Source organism: Manis javanica, chromosome 11 (genome assembly GCF_040802235.1).
Source record: "Manis javanica isolate MJ-LG chromosome 11, MJ_LKY, whole genome shotgun sequence".
Taxonomy (NCBI): domain Eukaryota; kingdom Metazoa; phylum Chordata; class Mammalia; order Pholidota; family Manidae; genus Manis; species Manis javanica.
In genome coordinates this window covers 52479553-52493345 of record NC_133166.1, presented here as the reverse complement: position 1 = coordinate 52493345, position 13793 = coordinate 52479553, and the positions used below count along the sequence as shown (strand labels likewise).

The window sequence follows — 13793 nt, the reverse complement described above, 5'->3', positions numbered from 1 at the left end:
AGGGAGAGGATAACCACAGTAGCCACTTCCATTTAAAAAGGCGAGGAGAGGGCATTTAGTAGTCACTGTGTTACAGGTTGAGTTCTCTTTGGTTCTTGTCCCTGCTGCAAGAAAGAATTGAAGGGCAGAGACGTTATAGTGAAGCACAGAGGAAGTTTTATATGAATACACTCCAAGGGAGGAGTGGGTAGACAAAGGCACTGTACTTTAAGGGGAGGGTCTGTTTATTGCCACCTAATTGGGAGGCACTTTATTTGATTGACAGGGTGAGGTCATTTGATTGAAAGCTGTAGTTCTACACCTATTCCTCTTGGGGCGTATGTCTTTTCCAAGATGCACACAGAAAAGTCTATGGGGGCTGGGGGGAACAAAACTACAGCTCTATTTTAATGAGATTTTTGAAGAGGTGTGCTTTAGGCAGTTTTTAGTTTTGCTTGATCGCACCTGTGCTGGGTGGGACCTCGTTTGGGATCGGTTTGGCCTGGTCCCAATAGGCAAGAAGTTATCTCCCTGCAAAGCCTTTGTTGTCTTCACTTGGGATCCCCGTACAGTTTGGGCAGTTTTTCCCTTGAACTTTATCTTCCTCTTCCTCTTCCTCCATTGCTCCTGTCTTTCTACCTAACACCTAGCCCATAGCAATTTTGAAGTGCAGGTAGGCATATGTTTTTATTGGCATCTGCCTCCATATCCCCAGTGATATATCCCTCCCTACTGTGGGTTATTGCATTGGGGGTGGGGTTCCATCTGTCACTGTGTCTGCCTTTCTCCTGCCGTTTTTTTTTTTTCAATGTTATCTTCTATCCCTTGTGCAGGTGGTGTTCACTTGTGCGTCAGTTCTTCCAGAAGTTGTTCATTAGTGCTCAGTTCTTCTTTAGGATAATTGCTCTGTGTGTACATAGATTCAGTCAGTGTATTGGTGGTAGGAGGTGGTTCCAGGCTCTTTCTATGCCACCATAGTCTCCTCAACTCCTATACCACATTATCCATTGATGAATGCTTAGGTTGCTTCTCTTGGCTATTGTATATAATGCTTCAGTGAACATGGGGGTGTATTTATCTTTTCAAGTTAGTGTTTTCATTTTCTTTGGATAATACCCAGAAATGGAATTGGAATTGTTGGATCATATAGTAGCTCTATTTTTAATATTTTGAGGAACCTCCACACTGTTTTCCATAGTAGCTGTACCAATTTACATTCCCACCAGCCATACATGAGGGCTCCTTATTCTCCACATCCTCGCTAACACTTGTTATTTCTTGTCTTTTTGATAATAGTCATTCTAACAGGTGTGAAGTGAAAACCACTCAGTGTGGTTTTGATTTCCATTTCCCTGATGACTAGTGGTATTGAGCACCTTTTAATGTACCTGCTGACCATCTGTATGTCTTTTTTGGAAAAATTTCTACTCAGAGCCTCTACTCATTTTTTAAATTGGTTTGCTGTTTTTTGCTAGGTAATTGTATGAATTCTTGTTTTGGATATTACTTTTTAAAAATTGAAGTATAGTTAATCTACAATCTTATATTTGTTTCAAGTATGTAACACGTTGGCTCAATGGTTACCCATATTATTAAATCCTCTGCCCTGCTGACTAGTGTAGCTACTATCTGTCAGCATAGGAAGATGTTACAGAATCATTGACTATATTCTCCATGCTGTACTACTGTCCCTGTGACCAACCTACATTATGATTGAGAATTTTTGTGCCCTTTTATCCCCTTCAACCTTCCAACCCACCAACCCCAACCCCTCCCCCATGGTAACCACCAGTCACTTCTCAGTGTCTGTGAGTCTACTGCTGTTTTGTTCATTCTGTTTTGCTTTGTATTTATATTCCACATGTAAGTGAAATCTCATGGTATTTGTCTTTCTCTATCTAGCTTATTTCACTGAGCATAATGCCCTCTATCCATCCATGTTGTTGCAAATTGCAGGATTTTTTTTTATGGTTGAACAATGTTCCATTATGTACAACATCTTTATTGGATATTAAATCTGTATCAGATGTATGATTTGTGAATATTTTCTCGCATTTGGTAGGTTGCTTTTTCATTTTGTTGATCAGTTTCCTTTGCTGTGGGAAGCTTTTTAGTTTGATGTAGTCCAACTTGTTTATTTTTTGCTTTTGGGGTCAAATCCAAAAAACCATCACCAAACTGATGTTAAGGTGCTTACTGCCTGTTTTCTTCTAGGAGTTTTATGGTTTCAGGTCTTATGTTCAAGTCTTTAATCCATTTTGAGTTAATTTTTTTTATGTACAGTGTAAGATAGTGGTCCAGTTTCATTCTTTTGCATGTGGCTCTCCAGTTTTTCCAACACTATTTAATGGAGAGACTGTTTTTTCCCTATTGTATATTCTTGGCTCTATGTCACAAATTAATTGACCATATATGTGACCATTTCTAGGCTCTTTATTCTATTCTTTTGATCCATGTGTCTGTTTTTTATGCCAGTATAATACTGTCTTGATTCTTATAGCTTTTTAGTATAGCTTGAAATCAGGAGGCAAGATACCTTTCTTCTTTCTCAAGATTGCTTTGGCTTTTTGGGCTCTTCTTTGGTTTAATACAAACATTTTAGGATTGTTTGTACTATTTTTGTGATAAACACTATTGGAATTTTGATAGGGATTGCACTAAACACTGTTGGAAATTTGACAGGGATTGCATTTCTTAGGGTAGTTATGGACATTTTAACAATATTCTTCCAATCCAGAATGTGGAATATTTTTCCATTTATTTGTGTCATCTTCAATTTCTTTCAGCAGTATCTTAGAGTTTTCAGTGTACTGGGTGTTTCACCTCCATGGTTAAATTTATCCCTAGGTCTTTTTTTTTTTGATGTGATTATATATGGGATTGTTTTCTTAATTTGTTTCTGATAGTTGGTTATTAGTGTACAGAAATGGAACAGATTTTTTTTATTGACCTTATATTCTTCAAATTTACTGACTTAATTTATTATAATAATTTATTGGTTGAATCTTTAGGATTTCTATATATAATATCATGTAATCTTCAAATAGTGACATTTCTGTTCTCATCTTTCTGACTTGGATGTCTTTTATCTCTTTTGCTTGCCTATTTGATCTGACAAGGACTTCCAATGCTATGTTGAATAAAAGTGATGAGGATGAGCATTCCTGTTTTGTTTTGGATCTTAGAGGACAAGCTTTTAGCTTTTCACCATTGAGTGTGATGTTAGCAGTGGGCATTTCATACGGTCTTTATTGTGTTGAAGTACTTGTTTTTTAATAGTTGTATTTTCTTTATTGTGTTGGAGTACTTTTTTTTCTTTTTTTTTTATTAAGGTAGTATTGATACTCTTGTGAAGGTTTCACATGAAAAAACCATGTGATTACTACATTCATCCATATTATCAAGTCCCCTCCCCCACCCATTGCAGTCACTGTCTCCATCAGTGTAGTAAGATGTCACAGATTGACTATTTGCCTTCTCTGTGCTACACTGTCTTCCCTGTGACTCCCCTGCACCATATGTACTAAACATAATATCCCTCAGTCCCCTTTTCCTGCCCTCCCACACCCCTCCCCTTTAGTAACCACTAGACCCTTCTTGGAGTCTGTGAGTCTGCTGCTGTTTTCTTCCTTCAGTTTTGCTTTGTTGTTATATGGAGTACTTGTTTTTTAATGGTTGTATTTAAGTCATTAAATGTTTTGAGGGAGCTTGTTAGACTGATAAAGGATCTGTATCTTCAACCTTACACTGTTTTGCAAAGTGGTTTCACCAGTTTACACACTGACAGTGTCTGGGGGTTCCCATTGGTTCTTTTCTTCACTAATACTTGGTAATGTTAAATTTAAAAATTCTTGCCAATCTGATTAGTATGTTGTGAAATCTTGGAGTTTTAATTTTCATATTCCTGATTACTAATGAGACTGAGTACCTTTTCCTGTATACATTTGCTAGTTAGATACCCTCTTTTATGAAGTACTTGTTTAAAAATATCTAGCACACTTTTCTATTGGTTTATCTGTCATTTTCTTTTTATTTAAAAATAATCTGTGATATTAGTCCTTTTTTTGTTTATGTGTTAAAATAACTTCTATGTTCTGATTTACCTTTTTATTCTCTTTATGGCGTATTTTAATGAACAGAAGTTCTTAGTTTTAATAATCAGTGTTAATAGTCTTTTGCTTCATTATTAGTGCTTTTTTCTTTTATCGTCTTTAAAGAATCCTTCCCTAAAAAGACAGTCTCTTCAATAATTGGAGTTGCGAAAACTGGACAGCTGTGTGCAAGACAGTGAAACTGGATCACTATCTAACTCCATACACAAAAGTAAACTTGAAATGGATTAAAGACTTAAATGTAATGTATGAAACCATAAAATCCAAAAGAAAACATAGGCAAAAATCTCTTGAACATAAGCGTGAACAATTTTTTTCTGGACACATCTCCCCGGGCAAGGGAAACAAAATGAAAAATGAACAAGTGAGACTATATCAAACTAAAAAGCTTCTGAACAACAAAGGACACCAGCAGCTGAACAAAAAGGCAACTTACAGTATGGGAAAACATATTCATAAATGATTTATCTGATAAAGGGTTAACATCTAAAATATATAAAGAACTCATATGTCTCAACACCAAAAAGTGAATAACCTGATTAAAAAATGGATGGAGGATGTAAGAACTTGTTCATTATGCTTCAGAAGATTGGAGACTGTTGAGAGTTAGGCTTGGGGTTGATTAATGATTGTGCATTGAGTCCCCTATACAGAATTTTATTGTTGTAAACAACTATTTGATCAATAAATATGAGAGGTGCTCTCTCAAAAAAAAAAAAAAAGGATGGAGGGAATTTTGAGACTTGAGCATTACCTTCCACTGCAACCCAGAGATCTAGGAGGAGCTTCAAGCTGTGTCTATACTGGCAGTGGACTCCCGAGATGTCCAGATGAAGAAAATTCCCAAGGAGCTTCAGCTGCCTCTTGATAGCAGTAATTTATAAGTAATCTGTGTAGTTTGCAGTTGAATGACTTCAGAGTTTTAGTTCACTTTCTAATTTGACCCAAAGCAGCACTACATTGTTGGTGGGAATGTAAATTGTGCAGCCACTGTGGAAAGCAGTATGGAGGTTCCTCAAAAACTAAAAATAGAAATACTATATGATCCAGTAATTCCACTTCTAGAAATTTACCTGAAGAAGACAAAATACCTGATTTGAATAGATGAACTCCTATGTTTAATGCTGCATTATTTACAATAGCTAAGATATGGAAGCAACTAAAGTATTCATCAATAGATGAATGGATAAAGAATGCATGGTACATATACACATTGGAATATTATTCAGCCATAAAAAAGAAATAAATTCTGCCATTCGTGGCAACATAGGTGGACCTAGAGGGTATCAATGCTAAGTGAAATAAGCCAGGTGGAGAAAGACAAATACCATATGATTTCACTTATCTACAGAATCTACAAACAAAACAAAACAAAATGAACAAAATAGCAGTAGACTCTTAGACAGTGAGAAGTTACCATGGGGAAGGGGTTGGTGTGAGTGGTTGGGGAAGGTGAGGGGAGATAAAGGGGCACAAAAATTCTCAGTCCTAAGTTGGTCATGGGGATAGTAGTATAGCATGAAGAATATAGTCATTGATTCCATAACATCTTTCTATGTTGATTGAGAGTAATTGCACTAGTTGGGGTGAGGATTTAATAATGTGGGTAACTGTTGAACCACTGTGTTGTGTACTTGAAACCAATGTAAGATTGTATGTCAGTTATACTTAAGTAAAAAAAAGAAAGGTATCAGCACTCTTCATAAGCAACAACAAAAAAATTAAAATAAAAATCCTTCCTTAGTCCAAGAATAATAATATATTCTGTATTATCTTTCAAAGCATTATACTTTTGCCTTTAAAATTTGGTTTTCTAATCCATTCAGGATTATCTTTGTGTATCATATGAAGTAGGGAGTCAAATTTCATTTTTTTCTAACAGGCACAGTCATCCCAGAGCTATGTATCAAAAATATATAGTCCTTTCCTTTCTGATATGATACATACATATATATATACACACAAGTACCCATACACATCTATTTGTGGGTCCAGGTTCCCTGTTTTATTTCAAAGGTCTATTTGTCTTGCCTGGTATCATTATAACACTGTCTTAATTGCTATTGTGTTACAGAAAATCTTCATAATTAATGGAACAAATCTTCTAATTTTGTTCTTTTCAACAGATTCCTGGCTGTTCTTGGTCATTTGCATTTCCATTTTCATATTAAATTAAAAATCTATAAGTTTCACAAGAACCATTGGGATTTTGACTGAGATTGCACTGAACTGAATTTTTCAATTTGGGGATAATTGACTTCTTTTCAATGTTGAGGCTTCTAATCTGTGAAGGTGGTATATCTTTTCATTTATTTAGGTATTACTTAATCAAGTTTTGTATTTTCTCCCTGTAGGATCTTGTGCATGTTTCGTTAGGTTTATTGTAAGGTATTTAATTTATTTTATGCTGTTCTAAATATTATTCTAAATTTTATTTCCAAGCTTTAATCTTCGTGTATAGGAATATAGTTGGTTATTGTATATTGTTTTGTTTCCTTCTAGCTTGCTAAATCCTTTTATTAATTCTAATGCTTCATCTGTAGGTTTTAAAGATACTCTGTATTCTCAATTATTTTTTGGAATGACAGTTTTATTTCTTGCCTTTCAGTCTGTGTGCCTTTTATTTCTTTTTCTTGCCTTCCTGCTTTATTGTACTACCTTTAATAAACTGCAGGGATAATTGAAACTCAGGTCTGATTTTTGATCTCATGGGGAATGCTTTTAATTTTCACTGTTAAGTATGATGTTGCTCAAGTATATATAGAGTCTGCTGATCAAATTAAGGCAGTTCTCTTCTGCTTATTACTGTTTTCTGAGAGTTTTTTAAAAATACCATAAACAGTTGTTGCATGTTCAAGTGCTTTTTCTTTATGATCATGTAATTTTTTACCCCAACATCTTAATATAGAGAATTGTATTAATTGATTTTCTCATGTTAAATGAACATTTCTGTGATAAACCCTACTTGGTTATGATATATTATTATTTTTATCTATTGTTAGCTTCAGTATTCTTTTATTTTGTTTAGAATTTGTTTAAATTTCGTGAGCTCTTTTGGCCTGTAATTTTTCACTCCCATATTGTCTTTGGTTTCTTGTTTTGTTAGTATCTGTATGCTTTAAGTCTTTTGAAATTTAATTGTATTTAAGATTTTTCAGTTTCTGTAGTCTCTGTAGATAAAGATTTTAAAATTTATTTTAGATCAATTGAAACCCTTTTTTTCCTATATATAGCAAATTGAATTTATGTGAATTAAATTATATACACATAACCTTATGTACATTAAAAGGATAACTATAGATTCAATGATGTATGTATATCTAAAGCATTAAGCGTGGTCTGTAAACATTTGGAAGGAGAATGAAATTAGCAAACAAGTACAAAAAGAATAAAACAATATTCAGATGTGGACCAAAGATGTTTGTAAGCCGTGAACTAGATACAATTAATTCAACATGAGATTAAAACCAAAAAGTGACCCTTTTCTTTTCAGTTTATCAGTACAATCCAGTGCTTCTAACTTTTCCATGAGAATTAAATCAAATATAGCATATTTGAACTTGCTGGGATTCTTGATCTGAAGCTTGGTGTTTTCCTCAGTTCTGGAAAATATTTAAAAAATTATATATATATTATATATATATATATATTCTCAGAATATATTTTCTTTGAATATAGTCTGTCTCTTTATTTCTCTCGTCTTCCTGCCTCTCACTTTATATTCCATCTTTCTTAACCTTTCTTCTGTACTTTGCATTTTGTATTTCCATTTTTGGTAAAACCTGATATATTTTTCTAGTATATTCTCTTTTCATCTATGTCTAGTCTTCTGCCAAACATATTGATTGAGTTATCAATTGTTGATTATATATTTTTCATGTCTAGAGAGTCTACTGAGATCTTCTAAAGATCTCCTATTCTTTGCAGATAGTTTCAACCTTGACTTTATTTCAACATAGTAAGCAAGCATAGTTGTTTTAAAGTTTATGATAATGCCAAAATATGCAGTATGCGTGTATCTGTTTTTTCTACTTTATCTCATAATACAACGTTTCCTTCCGTGCCTAGTTCTCTTTGTGTGTGGCTGATTCTCTTTGAAAAATAATTTGCAAAGATTCCTTGAGTACCTGGAATTAAGTTGTATTCCTCTAGAAAGAATTTTCAATTGCTTCTGCCAGGTTCTTAGGGGCACTACCAGTCTGGAAACATTTTAAATCATATCACAGGTTGAGGTTTTTTTCCATCATGCTGTCTATGAAGTAACTTTTGTTAACAAATTCATCTGAAATTAAGCTGTTTACAACTTCTGGGATGAGACTTTTGTTTCTTCTCTTTCTATGTCTCCCCCTCCCTTTTTTTTTCCTCCCACTCCTTTTGGCATGGAGGCAACTCTATAGAAAGTAGGTTAATTTTGTTTCAATCTTACCTGAGAATTTAACCCTTCAGAATTTTACTCACTATAGGGGGTCTTTCATTAGACTTTCTACTTTGCCAGGCCGTAGGTTTAAATTCCATCTCTTTCAAAACCAGAGGCCATCAAAGTTGTTAATTTTACTCATTTCAGCAAATGCTCACAGTGTAAAGATGGCTTTTGTGATTAGTTTATTTCTTGGTTCTTGCTCTTTTTTGGAATTTAGATTTGGCCTCATAATTATTTTATTATCTTGTCAGGTTTTTGATACTTTTAAGAAGATTAAAAAATATTTTATTCAGAATTGTTAGTTGTGTTTAGCTAGAGTTGGTTCAAATAACCATAGGCCATAATTTTCAGGAATGGAAATTTTCCTTTTGGAAATTTGCTAGCATACACACCTGTGATTAATTTTATATAACATGTTGGGTAGGCCACGTACTGAGCTATTTGGTCAAACACTTCTGTAGGTACTGCTGTGAAGGTAATTTTAGGTGAGACCAACATTTCGATCAGTAGCCTTTGCGTAAAGCTGGTTATAGTGTGTGCTTCATCTAGTCAGATGACAGCCTAAGAGAAAAATACTGAGGTTCCCCAAGGAACAAGGAATTTTGATTCTAGACTGCCTTTGGAGTTGATTTGCAGTATCAACTTTTGCCTGGGTTTTCTGCCTGCTGGTTTACCCTGAAGATTTTAGACTTGCCAGACCCTACAACTGCACTAGCCAATTCCTTAAAACATTTTTTTTTCCCACTCTATACGTATACATCCTTTTGGTTCTATTTCTTTGGAGAATACTTACATCAGAATAGCTAAAATAAAAAACAGTGATAACACCAAATGCTGGTGGGGATTTGGAGAAACTGGATCACTCATACATTGCCAATGGAAATGTAAAATGGTATAGCCACTCTGGAAAATAGTTTGGCAGTTCCCTTTACATTTAAAAATGAACACAATATTCATTCAGCCCAGCAATTGCACTCTTGAACATTTATTCCTAAGAAATGAAAGCTTATGTTCATAAATAAACTTGTACATGAGTGTTCACAGCAGCTTTAGTCCTAAGAGCCAAAAACTGAAAATCACTGATACACTTCAATGAGTGTATGGCTAAACAAGCCATAGTATATCCATACCATGGAATATTACTCAGCAATAGAAAGGAAGGGACTCGATACATACACAGCTTAGATAAGCCTCAAGGTAATTATTACAAGTGAGAAAAATCCAGTATCAATAGGTTACATGATGTTTGATTCCATTTATGTAATACTCTTGAAATAACAAAATTATGGAAATACTGACGAGTGTAGTGGGTATGGAAAAAAAGAAGTTTTATGAGGTTGGTACAGTTCTGTATCTTGATTGCAGTCATAATTGCATGAAGCTATACATATAATAAACTTGCATAGAGTTGTACACACAAGGACACATACACAAATGAGCGCATGTATAACTGGTAGAATCATTATAAGCTCTGTGGATTGTGCCAACGTCAGAAACACAGTTTTCATATTGTGCTATTATTATACAAGATGTTAACACTGAGAGAGGCTGAGTAATTTGTATGTAGAACTCCCTGTACATTTCTGTATAACTACCTGTGAATCAATAATTATTAAAATGAAAAGTTGAAAAGTTTCTTGCAACCTGACTCATATTATTTTTGAGGTTGAGAAAGACTTCTTTTTTTTTTTGAGAAAGACTTTTAAGTGTCTTGTTTTGAATAAAAGGCAGTTACCCCACTCCTTTGCCACCTTTGTTGGCTTTAAAATTAGCATTTTTATTAATTAATATTCATGGAATCCTTACAAAATGCTTTATATTAAGGCAAAATTTAGGAACCCTAATGCCTATCTCAACCTTGCTATGAAGTAATTATAGAAGAGCCAAGCTTTGCCTACGTTAGGAATCCATTAGGAGCTTTTGCAGATGAGTCTCTAGGGGCAGAAAATTTAGTTACCAAGGGTACTAAGATAACAGATGAAGCCTCAGCCTCAGAGAAACACAACAGAATCATTGTTGCTAAGTGTTTTGTGTATTAAGATCAGAAATCAGAGTGATGACAAAACTGTTAATTCAATGTTAAATCTGGAGGATTATGGGATACAGGTTGTTACATTTTTATGGTAATTTTGCCTTTATTTGAAAACCTAAATAAATGATTTTTCCCATAAAATCTTTTTGTATTACAGGAAATAAATGTTAACATGGAGAATGATTCTAAGACTGAATCATCATCATCTACTCTTGCTCTTCAAAGTTCTTCAGAGACACTGGTTTCTATTCAGCTATTAGATTTCAGAACAAATTTACTGGAAGCATTAGAGGAATTACGTATGAGAAGGGTAAGTTCACTTTTAAAATGCTTTTTTTAATCAGAGAACTTGATTTTGTCCAGTTTTTGGTTTAAAGATAAAAAGACAGTAATATAACCTCTTACTTAGAAAGAAGAAATACAGTCCAAATAATGAAGTAAAATAGAAAAGATAGATTTAGTTTGACATCAAGGAATGGGAAAGAAGAAAAATTTATAAACAAAAGTGAAAAAGAAAACATTTTCAGATTGTTAAATACTTCACATATTAACTAGTGTTTATTGAGTGCCTTGGGATCCATAGATAGAACTATAGTTAGATACTGTGACTGATAAAAAAGAACTGCTCTTTAGAAGATACATTTTTGTTAAGATTATGAGATAGGTGCCTGAGAAATGATTAAATAATGAAATAAGGTAATATATGTTAAAGGAATAAGTAAATATATGTAAGTATTTCAAATTCAAAGGATTAAAATATCCTTATTTTTGAAAGTGATAACCCTGAGATTTTTAGAAAGGGGATATCCAGTATAAAATTGTAAAAGATATTTGATTTCAGTTGGTGAAAAAGAAGTTAAACTGTCACTATCTGCTGATGACATGATATTGTACATAGAAAACCCTAAAGGCTCCATCGAAAAACTGCTGGAACTAATAACTGGACTCAGAAAGTTGCAGGATGCAAAATTAACACACAGAAATCTGTCCTATTCTTAAATACTAACAATGAGCCAGCAGAAAGAGAAATCAGGGAAATGATTTCATTTAAATGGCATCAAGAAGAATAAAATACCTAGGAATAAATGTAACCAAGGAGGTGAAAGACTTGTACTCTGAAAAGAAATAAGACACTTGTGAGAGAAGTTAAAGATACAAATAAATAGAAATCTATTCTGTGCTTATGGATAGGAAGAGTTAATATTATCAAAATGAACACCCTGCCCAAAGCAATTTGCAGATTCAGTGCAACCTCTATCAAAATACCAACTGCATTTTTCAGTGAGCTGGAACAAATAATCCTAAAATTCATATGGAACCACAAAAGACCTTGAATAACAAAAGCAATCCTGAGAAAGAAGAACAGAGCTGGGGGAATTATGTTTCCTGACTTCAAGCCATGCTACAAAGGTACAGTAATCGAAACAGTATGGTACTGGCATAAGAGCAGACCCATAGATCAATGGAACAGAGTAGAGAGTCCAGATATAAACCCATGCATATAAGGTCAATTAATATATGATAAAGGAGCCATGAATATACAATGGGGAAAAGACGGTCTTTTCAAAAACTGGTGTTGTGAAAACTAGACAGCTACGTGCAAGAGAATGAAACTGTATTACTCTCTAATTCATACCATATACAAAGTAAACTCGAAATGGATCAAAGATCTAAATATAAGTCATGAAACAATAAAACTCTTAGAAGAAAACATAGGCAAAAATCTCTTGAACATAAATACGAACAGTTTTTTTCTGGACATGTCTCCTTGGTCCAGGGAAACAAAATAAAAAACGAACAGGTGGGACTACATGAATATGAAACTAAAAAGCTTCTGTACAGCAAAGGACACCATCAGCAGAACCAAAAGGTAACCTACAGTATGGAGAATTTATTTGTAAATGATTTATCTGATAAGGGGTTAACATCCAAAACATATAAAGAATTCATATGCCTCAGTATAGCATGGAGAAGACAAGTAATGACTCTGTAGCATCTTAAGTACCCTGATGGACAGTGATTGCACTGGGGTGGTGGGATTTGATAATATGGGTGAATGTTGAAACCACAATGTTGCGCATGTGAAACCTTCAAAAAATTGTGTATCAATGATAACCTTAATTAAGAAAAAAAAGAATTCATATGCTTCAATACCAAAAAAACAAGTAACTCAATTAAAAATTCAGCAGAGGACCTGAATAGACATTTCTCCAAAGAAATACAGTGGCCAACAGGCATATGAAAAGGTGCTCCATATCGCTAATCATCAGGCAAATGCAAATCAAACCACAGTGAGCTATCACCTCACACCAGTCAGAATGGACACTATTCAAAAGGGAACCCTCCTGCACTGTTGATGAGAATGTCAGTTGGTATAGCCACTGTGGAAAGCAGTAGGGTGATTCCTAAAAAAACTAAAAATAGAAATACCATACCACCATTAATTCCACTTCTAGAAAAATACCTGAAGAAAATAAAGTGTAAAACTATTTTAGTAATGATCTAGGGATGAAGTCACTAGAATTTACATGTGACTGTAAAAAGAGAATCAATAGGATTTTGGTACTTCCTGAAAATAAGCTCTAAGTGAAAGAAAAAAAGATCTGAAATACTTTTTTATTGTTTGACTCTTGTTCTAAGTATTTAAAAACACTGAAATTTGTTTTCATAATAATTTAATTTCCACAATATCCTTTATATGTAAGGCTACTTATTTTATTGTCAGTATAACAAAAAAGTCTGTTTAACAAAGAAGAAATCCTACTAAAAAAGGGTGAATTGGGCAGAGATTAATTAAAAAGAACTATTTTTGTAAAATTAGCTTAAAATGGTATCTTTTCTAAGTAAAGCAACTTTAGGTAACTATTTAAAACATGCTTATACTGTTTTATTTCTCAACATTATGTTTTGGCCTGTTTGAAACTTTGAAGCTCTTTTGAGCAATTCCAGGGTAGCAAAGGAGCAATGTTTTTAATAAACAAATGAAGGAGTCTATACTACTTGCAATAACATTCCTCATTGAAAAGAGAACTTTATTCTTAAGCAGGAAAAATTCTTCCCTTTTATTGGAAAAGGCAGTTATTGAGTTACATAATCACCGTAATGGTAATGCTTTATCCATATTGCTGGATGTTAATTTTTTCCCCAAGTTTTACTAGAAAAATTTCAAAAGTACATAATAATTTATAGAATTTCACAGTAAACATATATACCCATTATAGTAGGCAGAATAATGGCACCCCAATGGTGT

The 13793-nt window shown here is 33.8% G+C and overlaps 1 protein-coding gene across 1 annotated transcript in view; it reads left to right on the top strand.

Annotated features, from left to right (window-relative positions):
* Nucleotides 1-10715: 10715 nt before the first annotated feature.
* Nucleotides 10716-13793, top strand: part of CCDC73 (coiled-coil domain containing 73) — a 95179-nt gene continuing 92101 nt past the window's right edge. Inside the window, exon 1 of the mRNA XM_017639705.3 lies at nucleotides 10716-10853. Within this exon, the coding sequence (XP_017495194.3) occupies nucleotides 10716-10853 (138 nt within the window). The remainder of the gene's footprint in view (nucleotides 10854-13793) is intronic.